The sequence below is a fragment of the Gekko japonicus genome, unplaced genomic scaffold (genome assembly GCF_001447785.1).
Source record: "Gekko japonicus isolate JY-2015 unplaced genomic scaffold, Gekko_japonicus_V1.1 scaffold3349, whole genome shotgun sequence".
Classification (NCBI taxonomy): Eukaryota; Metazoa; Chordata; class Lepidosauria; order Squamata; family Gekkonidae; genus Gekko; species Gekko japonicus.
In genome coordinates, this window is record NW_015168757.1 from 128,884 (window position 1) to 147,940 (window position 19,057).

The 19,057-nt window shown below is 46.8% G+C and overlaps 1 protein-coding gene across 1 annotated transcript in view; it reads left to right on the forward strand.

The window, feature by feature from the left end:
* Positions 1 to 3,863: 3,863 nt before the first annotated feature.
* Positions 3,864 to 19,057, forward strand: part of LOC107114217 (zinc finger protein 709-like) — a 24,277-nt gene continuing 9,083 nt past the window's right edge. Inside the window, exons 1-5 of the mRNA XM_015415658.1 lie at positions 3,864 to 3,960; positions 7,140 to 7,265; positions 9,085 to 9,210; positions 9,752 to 10,201; positions 10,421 to 11,406. Coding sequence (XP_015271144.1) covers positions 3,864 to 3,960; positions 7,140 to 7,265; positions 9,085 to 9,210; positions 9,752 to 10,201; positions 10,421 to 11,406 — 1,785 coding nt within the window. The remainder of the gene's footprint in view (positions 3,961 to 7,139; positions 7,266 to 9,084; positions 9,211 to 9,751; positions 10,202 to 10,420; positions 11,407 to 19,057) is intronic.

Genomic DNA, 19,057 nt, shown 5'->3' on the forward strand with positions numbered 1-19,057 from the left:
GCGCGGGGGGTCCCCAAACCCCCGCCTTTTGGGCCGGGGGGGGGGGGGGCATTTGCAATTTCACGCCGGCGGGTTATTTACATTATTTTATATATTTATAATTATTTACATTAATTATAGTCCGCTCTTTAGCGGGACTCTATACAATCAATACATTCAATAAGCTGCAATAGAATCTGGGTTGGGGAACCGACCAGAAAGCTGAGAAACAGTGTTGGAGGAAAGCATCAGCGTTAACGTGTCATAGGAGGATCCTACTTACAGCAAACTAAACACAGTCCTTCAGAACACCCCCCCCCCCCTAAAGATGTATCCAAGAAATCTTGTGAAGCTTTTTCTCAAGCTCTACCCCATTGCTTGCTTAGAAAAGCCCTCTTGAAGGATTCAGTTCTGCTTAGTCTGTGGAAAGGCAGGTCAGGGGGTGCCTTCCCGACCCCCTCAGGCAGACCATTGGTGGGGGCCATAAGAGAGAAGGCCCCTGTCCAGGCCAGCCAACAGAGGGACTGCAGAAGGGCAGTAATTCGCCTAGCTCCTCACAATGGTTGAGCCCTGGCACTTTGCACCAGCTGGAGCTTCTGGATTGGTTTAATGCAACCTACAGGGCATTGATCTAGTTCAGTCTCCACGTCACTGTGGCAGTTCAGTTTCAGTTTGTTGATTCTCGGCCATTGAACCACAGCAACCAGGAGGCAGCTGAGGACCTCTGCCACATCCCTGCCTCCTTCTCCTGCTCCTGCTTGCCCCAGCAGCCTCCGTGTCCTGACCAGGAGGGGCCCCTCTGCTGGCTGCTTGGGCAGTGCTCTTGCCCAGGCCTTCTGGCCGAAGGTTAAGCCCTTCCCAGTCACTTTGTGCTGGACTCCGGTTCACCTGCACCCGCTAAACAGACTGCTCCCCAGGTACCAGAGGCCAAGCTCATAACATCCCCAGCAGATTTGTAAAGAGCCCAATAGAGGCTGCGGTCACACGGAGCATTAGCCATGCTACAGAGACGGAAGATAGGGTAGAGCTCCTGTGGCTAACCCGAGGCTTCCCGCCGAAGATGTGGGGTAAAAAACTAGTACCTCCGAGGTACTAGTTTCCGGAAACCGCAGGGCAAGGGCGGGCGTCTGATTGCATTTCTGGCGCCTGCCCATGTCCCCTCGCAAAAAGGTTCCCCCCCCCAAGTCTCCATGGGATGCGCACAAGCACCCAACGGAGCATGCGCACACTTCAGTTAAAAAAACCCCCACAACTCCGTTTGTCGCGCCACCCCGCTTCTTTGCCTGTCGTGTGATCGGCACCTCCCCCCTAACCACGGGACTTCGATGGGACCTCAATGAGACGTCTGATCACGCAGGCTCGCATTATTTTGCTTCAGGGCAAACAGCCAAGCTTCCCCCCCGCATTTTCCGGCCCGTGTGACCGGAGCCAGAGATGTTTTCCTTTCCCGAAGGACCAGAAGCATAACCTTAAAAACTTGATACTTACTATAACCCAATGAAGTTAATTCTGATCCGCAAACTACAACAATGACATTCCTTCTGATCCATTTAGGTTGTCTCTTGTCCAGGGTCAGTGATATAACTCCTTTCTCTTGTGGTTTCTTTCTGCCTTTTAGTTATCTTTCCCTCTTCATAGGCTTTCCCTCTTCATAAGGGTGTCCTTCCAGTCAAAGGTGTCAAGAGAAAGGAGAAGGAGATGGAAGAGGAGGACCCAGAAGGCCCTGGAACTGGCAAAAGATTGAGAAAAAGTCCCCATCCCATCCCAGCAGGGAGTGCTGCTGGATTCTGGGAAAGAGCTGTGCCAGATATCTTGGCTGAAGACACTGTGAGCACAGATACACGCAGCCGATGCTTCCGGCAATTCTGCTACCATGAGGCCGATGGGCCCCGAGAGGTTTGCAGCCGGCTCCATGGACTTTGCAACCGTTGGCTGAAGCCAGAGAGGAACTCCAAGAAGCAGATCCTGGACCTGGTGATCCTGGAGCAGTTCCTGGCCGTCCTGCCCCAGGAAATGCAGTGCTGGGTCAGAGGATGCGGGCCAGAGACCAGTTCCCAGGCAGTGGCCCTGGCCGAAGGTTTCCTCCAGAGTCAGGCAGAGGAGAAGAGGCAGGCAGAGCAGGTGAGGGGTTTTCATTCACTCAGTTCAAACAGTGACCTTGTCCTAAGGCTTCCTGTCAGACATTTCTCTGTGTGTGCGTGTCAACTGCCATCAAGTTGCTTCCGACATATGGAGACCCTATGAATTAATGTCCTCCAAAACATCCTATCGTTAAGAGCTTTCCTTGGGTCTTACAAACTGAGGGCTGTGGCTTCCTTGATTAAGTCAATCTGTGCCATGTTTGGTCTTCCTCTTTTCCTTCTGCCTTCAACTTTTTTTAGCATTATTATCTTTGCCAGTGACTCTTGTCTTCTCATAATGTCGCCAAAGTACTAATTTTAGTCTAATTTTAGACATTTTAGCTTCTAGGGAGAGTTGAGGTTTGATTTGATCTAGAACCCACTGATTTGTCTTTTTGGTGGTCCGCAGTATCCATAAACACTCCTCTCCAGTACCACAACTAGGAGCCAGTTTGGTGTAGTGGTTAAGAGCGGCAGACTCTAATCTGGGAAACTGTTTGATTCCCTACTCCTCGACGTGAAGCCAGCTGGGTGACCTTGGGTCAGTGGCTGTTCTCTCAAGAGCAGTTTTCTCAGAGCTCTCTCAGCCCCATCTGCCTCACAGGGTGTTTGTTGTGGGGAGACGAACGGAAGGAGATGGTAAGCTGCTCTCAGACTCCAAAGAGAAGGGTAGGATATAAATCCAGTTCTCCTCCTCCCCCTCCTCCTTCTTTCCTGCCACATATAGGCTGCGGTCACATTGTTGTAGTCACACGGAGCATTACCCACCCTAAATTTCTGAAATTCCAGACTAGTCATTACTTTTGTCTTCTTGATGTTCAGCTGTAATCCCAGTTTGGCGCTTCCTGCTTTAGTAGTTGTAGTATCTCAAATAGTTACTGTTCCTTCTGCCAGTTTTCACTCCTCCTTCATCTAACTCAAATCCAGATTTCCTTATGATATGTTCTGCGTACAGATTGAAGAGAAAGGGAGATATAATACATTGTGGTCTGATACGTTTGCCAGTTTGGAAATCATCCTGTTTCTTCATCTTCTGTCCTAACACTGGCCTCTTGTTCAGAGTAGAGGATGCACATCAAAGAAAACAGTTGTTGTGGCAGACTCATTTCTTCACGATCCACACAGTCCAAAGCTTTGCTGTAATCTGTGAAACACAAGCTGATTTTCTTCTAAAATTCTCTCGAATGCTCCAATAACTGACCTAAATTTGTGATATGATCTCAAGTACCTTGTCCTTTTATTAATCCAGCTTCAACACGTGGTATTTCTCATTCCATGTATGGCAACAGTCTTCGATGTAAGATTTTGAGAATCACTTTACTCCCATGAGAAATTAATGTGAAGGTCCCGTAGTTGCTGCAGTCTTTGATGTCTCCTTTTGTCGGAATTGGAATGTAAAGTGAGTGTTTCTGGACTGTGGGCCCTTGTTTTGCTTTTCCATCTTTGTTAGCATATTCTCATTAGGACTCCTTTTCTGTGCCTTGAATAGTTCTATTGATATCCCATCTACCCCTGGTGGTGTTTCTCCCCATTGCTCTCAGTGCAGTTTCTCCTTTACTTTCTAAAAGCATTGGATCTTCTTCAAAAGATTCTTCTGGAAAGGAATCTGTCATCCTTTCATCTCCTTGGTATAATTCCTCAGTGTGTTGTTCCCATCTTTTCTTAGATATTTCTACCTCTAGATATTCCACTAGATATTTCCATTCCTTTTTTTACCTGCCTCCACCGTTGTTGTTGTTTCAGATGTGGGAACGACCCGTGAAGATGGAAGCGAAGCTCTCTGAGGCAGAAGGAGCTCCGTCAGAGGAACGTCAGAGGGCGCAGTGTGCCCAGGAGGATGCCCGAGATGCCCTGTCAAGTGGTAAGGGAGCCTCCTACCCAGATGGGATCAGGGGACCTAGTCAAGTTATTTTGTTTGCTTCTTTCATCACCCATCCCCAGGGTTGTGACACCTTGTCTTCTTTACACTCAAGAATATTTGTAATGACTTTAGTAAGGTGTCGGAGAGGTGGAAGAGAAGCACCAGGTTGGGTTTGATTCCCCACTCCTCCACTTGCAGCTGCTGGATGACCTTGGGCAAGCCCTAGTTCTTTCAGAGCTGTCCTTGAAATAGCTTTTTTTAGGCTATTTCTGAGCCATTCTCTGCACCTGAGCTGGGCCTGTCTCTCGTCTAAAGCACAGCCACGTCTGAATCATCCAGGCAGTTCTATCTTTCCTAGAAGCACAAAGTCAGCCAATCTCTCCCGAAAGAAGTATATTTTATTGTCAGCAAGAGAGAGCCAGAAGACTGATTAATGAGCCTCCACGTCAACAACTTGTTATAGTAGAGTAAGTCCCTCAGGAAGCTCATCCCGGAGGAACAGGCAGTGTCAAAAAGTCCAGATTAGACTGAAGAAGAGTCTGTCCTGTTCCATCCTCCCAAAGCACCTGAAAGGCGCAGTGACCACACAGCAATTGTGCAGTTATCCAGGTGTTCAGCATGACCAGGGTGATGGAATCTAAATGTGGAGAAGTTAGTCTGGCAGACCCTTAGAGCAGCAGAGGGTTCTCATTGCTGTCAGCCCTCTTCCCTGGAGACAGGGGGAGATGGTGCCGGCCAGCCTTGGAGAAATTCGGGCATCGGGGCACGCTGAGTGGACAGGTATTCCTGGCTTTTCTGTGTGTGTGTGTTTGTGCTTTTCTTTGGCAGATGGTTTCCTGCCTCAAGGGGGTGGAAGGCTTTGGGTAGGAGTTGGTCGCTTGCCTCTTGGGGAGACGGGAGGCATCTACAGCGCTTTCTCTGTCCTGTTCTGGCTCAAACAAACTCTGCGTCAACTGAGAACCTGAGGCTGTGTTTACTGGGCTGACAGTTTCAGTGGGAATCTCTTCAGTAACATACAATCCCACTCTCTTGGGGTGAGGTCTGATCCCCATCACCACAGAAGAAGGGGCTGTTTGATATAGCATAATCCTCTTGCCCTTGGGTGGCAGTGTTAACCGGTGGAACTACCCGCTGCAAGCCACCTCTGCAAGGCAGAACATCTCCAAAGAAAGCCTCAAACCCATCTCCAGCTAGTAGTAAGGCCTGAAGGCATCCAGGGGACTGCTGTAGGAATGGCTTGGGCGATGCCCACCACACTGGCCATGCTGAACCATCGTGTTCACTGCCACCCCCACCTCCTTGAGGCCCCCAGCGGGGAGGGGGAGGTAGCCGGGCAATCCTCACAGTCACAGGTTGCTTTTCAATATTTTGATTCATGCATCGTCCCAATGGCAGCAATTTGCACGTTTGGCACCTATGAAAGGTCCTTACCCAGAGAGGCCACACTCCCGTAGTTCTCCAGCATGACGTCCCTGTAGAGAGCTCTTTGGCCCGGAGCCAGCAAGGCCCAGTCGGCCTTGGTGAAATACACGGCCACCTCCTCAAAGGAAAAGGGAGGCTGAAAGGAAAATTAGAGATCAGTCCAGGGAGAGACTACAGTCTCGACGGGGGCATTCTGGGAGGGTGCAGGATGAAGAGTTTGGCATGCATAAAGAGGGTGGGGTTCAGAGCTTGTCTCTGCTCGGTCAGCAGGACCAAAAGCCTCATGAGAAAGAAGGGAGGACCTGACTATCCCCCAATCTCCCCCCCCCCCAACCGGGACTAGAGGTGGAGCAGCCGTTTCCACTGCTCTGAAAAGCTGGCAACAGGTTGACAACATCTCTTCACTGCCTGTAAGGGAGACAAAATTGAAAGGATGACTGTTGGGCAGAAGGTTCAGGACAGGAGAAAAGGGGAACGCTTTTGCAGACTACATAGGATGGCTCAGAAATAGCAAAAAAAAAAAAAGGCTCTGTCCATGAGAAAGATGCCCTGTGACGTCCTCTTCTCTGGGGAGGTCTGGTTTTACTTTAAAAGTTCTTATGTTTTATTTTTCTTTGGGTATTCTGGCTGCCACCAGGGAAATTTAGGCTTTCCCACACCTTTTCTATAATATTTTTCCTCCCTGGGTAGGTATTGTGACCCAGGGTCTGGGCTTTCGAAGGACCATGTGTTTCCTGAGGAATTTCGTTCAGAACTGTTATCTTAAATAAAAATAGATTTATTTTTTGTTTCACACACTTCTCCCTCTTACTGACAGGGATCTGGGCATGTCGCTTTGTAACAATATTTTCCTTAGACCATATATGGTTACTGTTTCTGTATGCTTTAACTTCTCATAACACACACGAGACTTCTCTCTCTCAGACCTTAAAACGAACAAACTGCTTAACTCTTTTACTAGACAGAACTTATAACATCTGCTTTCACATAGCACTCTCTGCTGACTCTCACTGTTTAACTGTTATATCACTAACTCATTAACTGTCATCATTAACTGTTACTTCTGATAGACATCCAAATCATCCACACAGCATCCATTCCAAAACCCCTCCCCCTCTCTGTCACTCACCAATCATATCACTTGCCTGAGTCCAGCACTCTAGAAAAAGTCACACACACACAAAACATGAAATCGTTACATGCCCCTACACTGCAAGGCTGGTTTTCTCATCTGTAATTACCTGCCCCCATAACAAACGGCACCTTTTCAAAAAACCATAGGGCCCCCCTTTGAACTGTGGGGTTCACTTGGTGAGCTCCTGGCTTCTCTCGTCCCCCCGGAAAACATGTATTTTGGGAAGGCTGAAAACCAGGACCTCCTGGCTCTGTTGACAACTAGAAGGAAACTCTTAGTGCAGTTGTAGGACTGTATACCTTGATAACCTCTTGTATTTAACCGTCAAGTGCAGAGAATCAAAAGTAAAAAAAAAGGAAAGTTAAATGGGAATGGGGGGAAGACAATTTTTTTGCTACTTTTCTCCTTAAAATACATGTGGGGAGTTTGGGGAGGGGAGGGACGGACGGAATATAAAAAACAGCCATACAGGAGGGCCTGGCAGGGATAAGGTGTGACCAGTGTCTCAGTTTGGGAGGAGAGTTGATCAGATTACAGAAATGCACACCCGTTCCTGAGCAGTACCTGACTGGTGCCTTGGCTTCTTGCCTGGGTGCTAATTGAAACTCTTTCTTTATTCCAGAAGCAGATGCGGAGGAGACAGCTGGGGAATTCCAGGGGTTCTCTTTGGAAAAAGTCAAGAATGAAGATGCCGACGGACACTTCGGCGATGGAGATGGACCCCAGAGGCTGGAGGGAAGCCAAGCAGGTAAGAGGAGGGATAAGCCCATTCCTTACTGAGGAGGGGTTTTCCGTGAAATCCGCGTCCAAGAAGAAAGGTCAATCAAAAAGAGAAGGCTCAAAGGCCTCCTTCCTAACCAGAGAATCCACTCTGGGAGCGGAAAAATAAGCGTTTAAAACTGTTTTGAGAGACTTACCAGAGTGCAGAAAAGCATTCGGGCAAACATCAGAGACTTTAGCAACTTATTTGAAAAGTAAACAAATCCAAAAAGATGGCGGGGGGAAAACCGGAGAAAGAGAAGCTGCTGAAAGCGAAACTTGGGGGCAGTCGTCGAACAGAGAAGGTCACTGAGCTCGCAAAACTTTTATCTGACTCCCTGCGCCCTCTGCTGGATGAGATCACTGGCATTAAACAACAACTGTCAACAATTGGACAGAGTCTAGCAGATCAGCAGATGCAGTTGACTAAATCCTTGAAAGCACCAGAGCAAATTGAAGAGAAGGTGAAGGAAATGGACGTCATGACTAAAAAGGTTAAGAAAAAGGTGCAAAAGCTGGAAATGAAGCAAGCTACGAAAGAGTCAAAGCTTTTACAACTACAAATGGATAAAGCAAACTTGGTCCTGTGGTTCCAAGGGGTCCCGGAGAATAAAGGAGAAAATCTGAAGCAACAGCTGAGTGAAGCATTAGCCCCAATGACTGATTTAACAGTGGAATACCTTTGCAGCAAGATGGATGTGATCTACAGGTCTTATTCATCGTACATCAAGAAAAATAATCTGCCTGGGGAGATAGTAGTCAGATTCTCGAAGAGACATGTGAGAGACACTATTTTAAAAGCAACCTCGGGAACCCCCGTGAAAATTGGGGACAACAACATTAGGATCTTAAAAGATATTCCATTTGATATAAGACAGAAGAGAATGAATTATAAAGAACTAATCCTTTTCTCAGAAACAAATGGCATTAATTACAGGTGGTTAACCCCAGAAGCTCAACGATAAAAAAGAGAAGATTGACTCTGTTTTTAAAGCACGCAAATTTTTGCGGATACAGTTCGGGGAACCAGAAGTGGGTAAAGGGGAGGAAGAAGAAAGCAAATCAGATGGCGAGTTGGGCTCGGGGTCTTCGGACGAGGACAACCCCTCTGAAAAGGGGGCAGCTGCCCCCAAAAGCCCATATAAACTGAGGATTAGAAAAGATAAGAATAAATAAGGGCTGAAGGACTCTGATTTGTGCCTGAAAAAAATGTTGAAATAACTTGGGGATGCTCTGGGAATTTCTTTAAACAGTTAAAGGGATGGTTAAACGATAATTAATTTAACACAACCAACTAAATTCATTGTATTTTTAGTAGCTTTCTTCTTTTTTAAAATAGCATGGAGTTAAGCTGAGGTATGATCTCCTACTCTTGGGTTTTTAGTTAGTTGTGGGTCTTTCTTTCTCCCTCTAGATGTAGTACCCTTCCCCATATTTTCTGTTGTAGTTTTGTACTCTTTAAAAACAACAACAAAAACTTCCCCCCAGGGGGATGGGGGGAAAAAAGTGCAGAGAATCAAAAGTTTAAAAAAAAAAAAAAAAGTAAGTCAAATGGGAACCGGGGGGGACAATTTTTTTTGCCACTTTTCTCCTTAAAATACATATGGGGAGTTTGGGGAGGGGAGGGACAGACGGAATATAAAAAACAGCTCTACATGAGGGCCTGGCAGGGATAAGGTGTGACCAGTGTCTCAGTTTTGGAGGAAAGATGATTGGATAACAGAAATGCACACCCATTCCTGGGCACTGCCTGACTGGTGCCTTGGCTTCTTGCCTGGGTGATGATTGAAACTCTTTCTTTATTCCAGGAGCAGATGTGGAGGAGACAGCTGGGGAATTCCAGGGGTTCTCTTTGGGAAAAGTCAAGAATGAAGATGCCGACGGACACTTCGGCGTTGGAGATGGACCCCAGAGGCTGGAGGGAAGCCAAGCAGGTAAGAGGAGGGATAAGCCTATTCCTTACTGAGGAGGGGTTTTCCATGAAATCCCAGTCCAAGAAGAAAGGTCAATCAAAAAGAGAGGGAACAAAGGCCTCCATCCTAACCAGAGAATCCACTCCAGGGAAGCTGAAAGTGTGGCCTTGGCAAAGACCTTCAGTCAGAGAACGAACATTATTTTGCAGACACAAATTCCCTTAGGAAAGGAACCATGTAATTGCTTGCAGAGCGGAAAGAGGCTCAGTCAAAAAAGAGCTCTTACTTGACATCAAAAAATCACATAGTTGGGGAACCATAAATGGTCAGAGTCTAAACCAAGCCTCTCTCATGTAGGAGGCTTCATGTACTTTTAAAGTGTATGTTATTGTGCACTTCTGCATACAGCGGGAAGAAGCGGCTGTAATATTTGGATTGCGGATAGAAATTCAGGTGCAGATCAGATGTCCTTGCCTGGGTTCTAACAGGATCCCTTTCTTTATTCCAGCAGGGGATGATGAGAGGAATGAGGAGGATGAGGAACTGCATCCTCCATTGCCAGACGAAGTCAAGAATGAAGACTTGAGAGGAAACTTGAGAAACCATGTTGGACCTAAGAGGCAGAAAATAAGCCACATCGTCCAGAAGAGGGGTAAACCCATTCCTTGCCAAGGGGGTGATTTCCAAGAAGGAATTCACATGGTGAAGGAAACATACAAGTCCTTGGCGGGCGGAATGAACTTCTCAGACCAATCCCACTATAATGTCCATTTACGGATGCACAGTGGAAAGAAGACCCATCACTGGCTGGTCTGTGGAAAGACCATGATTCGCAGAGCAGACCTCCTTAGACATCAAAGAACACATTTAGGCGAGAAACCTTATAGCTGCTCAGACTATGGCAAGAGATTCTCAAAGATATCAGACCTTGTTCAGCAGCAAAGGATTCATATAGGAGGGAAGCGATTTATTTGCTCAGGGAGTGGAATGATGTTCTCTGTCAAAGGCAAAGGTAATATACAATGTCCAAAGCACAGTATAATGAATGCATTTAAATGCTTTTGGTGTGGAAAATACTTCAAATACAGATCACAGCTCCTGGTGCACCAACGAATCCACAGAGGGGAGAAGCCTTTTAAATGCTCAGAGTGTGGGAAGACATTCAGTTGCAGTGGCACTCTTCAAACTCATCTAAGAACCCACACAGGGGGGATACCTTCTGAATTCTCAGACTGTGGGAAGAGATTCCGTCGCATTAGCACTCTTCAAGTACATCTAGGAACCCAAACGGGGGAGAAGCCTTTTGAATGCTCAGCGTGTGGGAAGAGATTAAGTTGCAGTAGCACTCTTCAAGTACATCTAAGAACCCACACAGGGGAGAAGCCTTTTGAATGCTCAGAGTGTGGAAAGAGATTCAGTGACAGAAGCACTCTTCAAAGACATCTAAGAACCCACACAGGGGAGAAGCCTTTTGAATGCTCAGAGTGTGGGAAGAGATTCAGTCAGAATAGCCATCTTCAAAAACATCTAGGAACCCACACAGCAAAGAAGCCTTTTGAATGCTCAGAGTGTGGGAAGAGATTCAGTCACAGTGGCACTGTTCAAGAGCATCTAAGAACCCACACAGGGGAGAAGCCTTTTGAATGCTCAGAGTGTGGGAAGAGATTCAGTCAGAGTAGCCATCTTCAAAAACATCAAAGAACCCACACAGCGAAGAAGCCTTTTGAATGCTCAGAGTGTGGGAAGAGATTCAGTCACAGTGGCACTGTTCAAGAGCATCTAAGAACCCACACAGGGGAGAAGCCTTTTGAATGCTCAGAGTGTGGGAAGAGATTCAGTTGCAGTAGCACTGTTCTAGAACATCTAAGAACCCACACAGGGGAGAAGCCTTTTGAATGCTCAGAGTGTGGGAAGAGATTCAGTCAGAGTAGCCATCTTCAAAAACATCAAAGAACCCACACAGCGAAGAAGCCTTGTGAATGCTCAGAGTGTGGGAAGAGATTCAGTCAAAATGGCAGTCTTCAAGAACATCAAAGAACCCACACAGGGGAGAAGCCATTTGAGTGCTCCATGTGTGGGAAGAGATTCTGTCACCGTAGCACTCTTCAAAATCATCTAAGAACCCACACAGGGGAGAAGCCTTTTGAATGCTCAGAATGTGGGAAGACGTTCAGTCAAAGGGGCCCCCTTCAAACCCATCTAAGAACCCACACAGGATAAGATGAACCTTTGCTAACATGAACTGTTGCCCAGATAGATTTTATTAATTGCGATGTTAAAAAGAACTAGACAGATATGATTACGCTTTGGAACCTAGCACTTGTAAGGCCATGGAACGTGCATTCAGGCAAAGGTGCAAAGAGAGCTGGTGTGGTGTAGTGGGTAAGTGCGCGGACACTAATCTGGGAGAACCAGGTTTGATTCCTTACTCCTTCACTTGGAGCTGCCGGATGACTTCAGGCAAGCCATAGTTCTGTCAGAGCTGTTCTCTCAAGGATAGTTCTGGAAAGAGCTCTCTCAGCCCCACCTACCTCACAGGGTGTCTGTTGTGGGGAGGGAAAGGGAAAGGGGTTTGTAAGCTGCTCTGAGATTTTGAGTGAAGGGCGAGGTATAAATCCAATCTCCTCCTCCTTCTTCTTGGCAAGGCTTTAGTTTTTACACCTAGGCTGCCAGCAAAACAGCAAAGGCCTATTGACCTTCGGAACCAAGAAACCAAAGTCAGGTGCAGGAAGCTGGGACATCTTTCAAACGCCATCCCCACTCTGAGAGGTTTGAAACAGGGCTGTGTTTTAGCACCGTCTCTCTTCAGCTTTTATATAAATGACTTGGTCAGATGTTTAAATGACCAGGCCTTTCGTTCTCCTATACTACAGCATCGTCAGATCTATTATATGCAGATGATGCAGATATTCTGTTAAGGACCCCAGTTGGGCTAAGAAGAGCCCTAAAGGCTCTAGTACAGCCTTGCAAAGAAGACTTTCTTTCAGTAAACTATCAGGAAACAAGAATAATGGCCTTTGGCAAGAAACAGAAGTCCAGAACCTGGTCCATCGATGGCCGTTTGATTGAACTGGTGCAGGCCTTCAACGATCTCGGTGCAGTATTCCATGCTTCCGGTTCAAGAAAAGCACACGTTGCCCACGCAGCAGATACTGGGCAAAAGTCGGCTCATAATATACTTGGATTTCTTTGAACTAAGAGTGGAGATTACATCCCTGCTGCCCTAAAACTCTTCCAGGCCAAAACCTTGGCCCAGCTGTTGCACAGAACTATGATAGGGCCAACATCATCTTCTTTTGCCCCTCTTGAGTGTGTTCCATCAAAGTTCCTAAGAGCATCATTACAAGTTCCGAGTTGCATACCAAATGCCTTGCTACATTTGGAGACTGGCACTGTCAGAGTGGAAGCCAAGGTGTGCCTTGCCTCCCTAAATTACTGGATCAAGACTAGCAGTTTTCAGCAAGGTTTGACCCCACTACTCCTCTTGGATGAACATCAGTCTGTATGGCTTGAGACAGTCATTTGCAGACTTGCGAGCCTGGGCTTTTCACCTTCCATGATTTTAACCATGGGCCTTGACCTGGCAAAAACAAAGGATATTGGACACTGACCGCCAGCTTGATTTAGGGAAGGTCCCTACCAATGTTCCCTCTAAACTGTAGAGTCCTGTGAGCAAAAATACTACTTTGTGAGCTACCAGCATTAAAGTTGTGAGCATGTGATTTGGCTACTGCATAAATTAGTGTGTTCTGGAGCCATCAATCCTGAGCTGAGAAAAAATTTGTGAGACGGAGGCTAAAAAACTGTGAGCTAGCTCACACTAACTCAGCTTAGAGGGAACATTGGTAGGGACCCTCCCTAAATCTTGTTCCCTTTGAACCCCAGATATATAGTCAAGCCGGCTGGCTATCTGACCCTCTTGGAGGTGCCTAGTCACAGGAGGGCCTTTACACTTGCAAGGTCTGCTGCACTCCCCTCTGCTCTTTTAAAAGGGTGGTTTAATAGAATCCCCTGTGGGAAAAGGTTTTGCCCCGGCAGTGAAGGAGAAATTGAGTCGTTCTTCTAGGTTTTCTATCAAGATGGTCGCATACAGACTACCACTCCTTTGATCAATGGAATACCTTGAAGAACAAGCTTGGGATATGTTAGGTTACTCCTAGAAGACACAAATCTAACAACTACAACATCAATTGCAACGTTTTGTTCAACAGCCTATAAAATCTGCCGGTTGGTTTCATTATCAGGGTTTATGTAAATACCGGCCATTTATATTATGATTTATGTGTTATTTTTTACTAATATCATTTTTCACTTTCTTGGGGGGGGGTAATATTTAACAGTACAATAAAATTTGAAGGACTCCAAATTCTGCCACAGAACTCACAAAAGGAGAAGCCTTTTGAATGCTCAGAATGTGGGAAGAGATTCAGTCAGAGTAGCCATCTTCAAAAGCATCTAAGAATCCACACAGAAGAGAAGCCTTTTGAATGCTCAGAGTGTGGGAAGAGATTCAGTCACAGTGGCTTGCTTCAAGAGCATCAAAGAACCAAACAATGTAACTCCTTAGCTCAGAGGTGTTGTTCATTTGTTACGAAGGTCGGATCTGACATAAATATCACTGTGTTGGTCGGGGCCATGTGTGCTATAAAACGTAATGCCAGGTACCAGAGATATAAACTTCAGAAAGGACACCAGAACCCCAATTAATGGTATTATTTTTAGTCAAAATATAAACATCCTTAAAACATTAAGAGTATTTCCTTTATTTAATCATCTTTGATAAATGACACCTCTTGCTCTGAATCATTGCATCAAAATCCGGAGCCAATGTCTGTGCTGTAGCAATCTTGAATATGCTGTTTAGGTGTGTATCCGTAAGCTGAGAACATACTTTTGATTTATTGAGATTCATTTACAGAAAAGAGCTGTTCACAGACATACGTTGTCCCAAACATAGATGAAATTTTAGAAGCAAAAGCCTTTAGTGGGGTTAATTCAGCCCCCCAAATTGGCAATAATGCCCACTTCAAAAAGATTATCCTTCAACACAGCATCACCCTGCTCCCCCACCCTACCTGCAATTTGTGGCATCCATTCATTCATAGGTGGGGAGAAGAAAGAAAAGGGGCTGTTCAGCAAAGATGATGATGAAGGGAATCATGAGGGTGGGGGAAATTGTCATAGCGTGTCAAAGACTTTGTCCCATGGGACACCTGTTCTAAGAAGAAACATAAGATTCCCTTAAGCCGATGAGTATGGAGTTTAGCTGAACCCTCTCTAACTCCCCAACAGGAATTCCAAGTGGCTTTTGATGTTTTATAAGGTTGAGAGAATGCAATGGGCCCAAGGTCACAAGCAAGTTATCCGGAAGAATGGCATTTGACCTTGGGTCTCCCAGATCCTAGCCTAAAGCTCTAACTGGTACACCATACTGGCTGTCATACTATGGTGTAACATAAGAATGACTCCAGAGACAGCCTATACCCAGTTGAAAAAAGGTTCAGATCTGTCATCGATACTGAAAAACAGAAGCTCCAAGCAATGACTGATTGTTCTGAAGGCTACCATTGAAGCGAGAGGAGAGGCAAACAGCTCAGGCTGGCCTCCGAAAAGCATGCTTGATGAGTGATTTTGAGTTCTTCATGGAGATGGGAATAGCAAGCATTACCTCTGCCTGAAACAGCCCCTGTGCTGAAGAAGACCAGGGATTAGTGTTGGAGGACTGCAGCAAGGTGGTGGGACAAAGATCACTGGGTTGGCCTTGAGAAGTAGTGTTAGCCAAATTGCCTTAAATTGCTATTCAATATGGGGAGTTATTTTCTTAAATCAGGCAATAGGCAACTGCGGGGGCAAGCATCTCTGTATACAGGGGTGCCGTTTCCTCCAGACACACCAAATAGACGCTGAGACTGACGTCAGTATAAATAGATTTTGTTTACTGAAGGTATTTCAAGCATACAATAACACAAGCACACATACAATTACACAGTATCTAGGAAATATAGATGGAATACAAAGAACACATTCGCATTAGCAGGATATTTCAGCGCACCAAACGTCCAGGCAGGATGGTCCCATGTGCCGGGGATGTGTGCCAGATGTTCTGCTCATTTAATTAGCTGTTAATTCACTGTTCTAAGGAATGTTGGAGACTGTTAGTGCCATCCTGTTGGTCACACTGGAGAGTGACCAAAAAAACAGAATCCAGAATAAGATGGTGAAGAGAAGGGCAGATGGGATGCACCAAGGATGGGGGGCAGTAGGGGGACCCCATGCCAAGGGGAGTCCCTTTTTTCTTCCCCACATACAGTGAGCACACAGTGAAGCTGCCTTATACTTAATCAGAGCGTTGGTCCATCGAAGTCAGTCTTGCCTGCTCTGACTGCCAGCCGCTCCCCGGGTGTGTGTGTGTGTGTGTGGCCAGGAGTCTTTCACATAATCTCTTAGCTGATGCTTGACTGGAGATACATGCCGGTGATTGAACCGGGGACCTCTCTGTAGTAGCGATGGGACTATAAATATTTCCCCCTTTTTCATTATTCATATTTCTCTGGTTTTTATAGATTTATTCTTAAGTAATATTTGATTAGAATGTTAGAAAGGCCTGTTATATAGAAGGCTTTCCTCTTGTAGGTCTGATATTGCTAGCAGACAACATAATAGGTACAAAGTTCATGATTCTGTAGTTCTTAAGGGCAAAACCTTACAATGTCTGGGTCAGAGACGATTTTAGTCTCGTATCAGTAATGAATACTTTTGTTTAGGGTATGACGAATCCTTGCCCATTATCATTTAGGTTAGGTTAAGTAAACACTTAGGTTTTACTTAGATTGACATAGATATATGTTTCTTTACATCTGGCCAATCAGAGGATTATTACTCAAATTACCACTGTCTTTTGTAACCAATTATGCTTTTTGAATATTGTTTTCTTGATGATGTCAGTCCATGTATAAAATATCATGTATTTCCTGAATATGTTCAGAATATGTTCAAGAAGAAGAAGATGAAGAAGAAAAAGAAGAAAGTTGTCAATTGTTGATGAGTTATTGGGTCCAATGGTTTTTCCTTTTAATTGAAGCATATTCCCTGAATATGCTGAGAAGAAAGTAGTCAATTTTGGATGGACTATTTGGTCCAACTGTTTTCCTGTTAATTGAAATAAAACATAGATCTTCCTCCTCATTTGACTTCATTTTTGACATGGAATCTAATATGTGCAACACTCCCTTGTGCCTCCTCTATGGTATGTTCCCGCATCAGTCGGTGCAGTGTGACCGGGAATACCCGGAACAAGTTGTTCCAGGTCCTTTTTGCCACGACTCCCTCACACTTCAAACTGCCAGTCTGTCCTCAGCCAACAACCCCGTGACTCACAAAACAGTGAGTGAAATAGAAAACTTGAGATTGAATTACTTGTTCTCACAGTTAAATTGTTTTTAGCAATTTCAGATTTTGTGTTTTTCTTTCTAAAATGCATTTATGTTTGAAAATTGGGGGGGGGGGGCGTGCGCCAGAAGGTAGCCTGCCTAGTGTGCAAAAAAACCTGGCCCTGGCCATGCACCCCCCCCCCCAACCAGGGCTTTCCCGCCCTTTACAAAGGGGAGGGGGCAGGACTCATAGAGAAAGTCGCCCTCCTTCTCCCCCCAATTCCTCCTCGGGACTTCATGGAACACACACACACCCCAGAAAAAAGTGCTGGTACCACCCGGGAGTCCCGCCCCACCAAAGAAGAAGGAGCCCCTGCCGCGAACGGCCTGCAAGGAGGGAGGGGGGGAGTTTCTCTTAGACCTGACCAGAGTCCCTTTTTGAGAACCAGGGAAGGACGTTGCAAGAGCCCGGATTTCCAAGGTGATCCCCGAAAGCCGCTTTCCTGGGAGGAAGCCGGACCCGCTCAAGAGGGCCCTCTCTGAGCGCCCTTCGCTTTGCTTCCCCCCAATCCCCCCCCCTTCCGTCTTCTGGGAGGACTTTGAGGGACCTGTCAACCCTAGCGGTGTATGTGATAGCCAATCCCTTAACTGATGAGTAACCAACAGAGTGCACAACGGGCATAAGAGGTATCCTCCCCTTAACTCCCATTAATAGCTGAGCTGTGGTGTTCTGCACCAAGGGCAGTCTCCCTTAGGGTTGGGGGGTGTCAAGTTTCCCCACAGCATCAACGAAGTACACTCTTGCAGGAAAGTTTTACTTTATTTGAAGCTATAGGTGCATGTACAGGATCCCTGTTAGGAATGGGGAAAATGCAACAAGCATGGCATGTTATAGTATATTCAAACTACTGAGGCCCAATTGCGGGGTTTCCCGTGCGCGCTATCGGGTCTGGGAGCAAACGCTTCTAAGCGGCACGAGCTATCGTGAGATCACCCAAGCAACTATCCAGCAGCAACCACCTGTGGCCTTGAGAGATATAGACATTCCAGCAGCTAAGCACATCAACAGGACTACATATGAAAGCGAAAGCAATCAAGCACATACATGAAAACCCAACAGAAAAGGAATATTGGCAGCTTGCTGATAGGGGGGCGGGGAAACCCCCTGGGCCGCTGGGGGAACCCCTGTTGCGCAGCGCGTCTTAAGCAACTTTCCAGCACCACCAGCCACCAGGACTTTTCCAGCCACTCCAGCACTCACCAGCATTCACTGCAGAGGAGGTTCTATATAGCACCACACCAATACAGTCCAGTGGTAAACTATATACAGATTTATTTACAATATATACACTCCACCGACAAACTACTCCGCCAGACACCATATCCAAAGAGAAGAGAATACAGAGCAGTACATGTCCACTTATATACAGTGAGTGTCCAATCAGCTTCATGTTGAGTCATAATTACTGACCTCATCCCTTATCTGGTCTGAACCGGTCAGGACTTGTTATCAGCAGCTTGCCTGCTGTCACTTAGATCTTTATGATCTGAGTGCTGAACAGAGGTCAGGACTTGTTATCAGCAGCTTGCCTGCTGTCACTTAGATCTTTATGATCTGAGTGCTGAACAGAGGTCAGGACTTGTTATCAGCAGCTTGCCTGCTGTCACTTAGATCTTTATGATCTGAGTGCTGAACAGAGGTCAGGACTTGTTATCAGCAGCTTGCCTGCTGTCACTTAGATCTTTATGATCTGAGTGCTGAACAGAGGTCAGGACTTGTTATCAGCAGCTTGCCTGCTGTCACTTAGATGGCCAGGGAGGGCCTTAGCGGGGCTTCCTTGCACTCCCGCCGGCCTTGCAGGTCCACCCCCAGGCCCCTCATGGGGCTCAGCAGTGGAGCTGCAAGGCCAGCAGGGCGGCTGGGACCATTGGGGGCGGGGTGTGTGGCCTTATGACACACTTCCAGAGATGTCAGGGGGTGTGGCCTTATGACACACTTCTGGTGATGTCAGGGGTGTGGCATATGCTAATGAGTTATGCTAATGAGTTCCCCTAGATCTTTTTCTACCAAACCACCCCTGGTGCTGAATATTAACCAACCAACAACCCCACCCCCAAAGTCCCCACGTCATCGCATCAGGCACATTGCCGGACAGGACGCCTCTATCATTCAAGGGAAAACCCTGCCTTTATGAAAGCGCCGGCCCTGGGTAAGGCAGTCGCCTAAGGGCGCCAACATAGAAGGGCGCAGCACTGGCCTGCCGCCTCCCCCCCCCCCCCCCCCCCGCCAAAAGCCCAGCTCCAGTCCGTTGGCCCTTGGGCCTGCCGCCCCACGGAGGCCATTGGCGCCCCCAGGATGCGCTTGAGCTGCCAGCTTCTCACGGACTTTGCTCGGCCCGGTGGCGGCGCCTCTCCCAAACGACATCTCCCAGCATGCCTTTCCCCCCGCCTCCCCCCACTATTACACCTGAGGGGCTGCTGGGCCACCATCATATGGG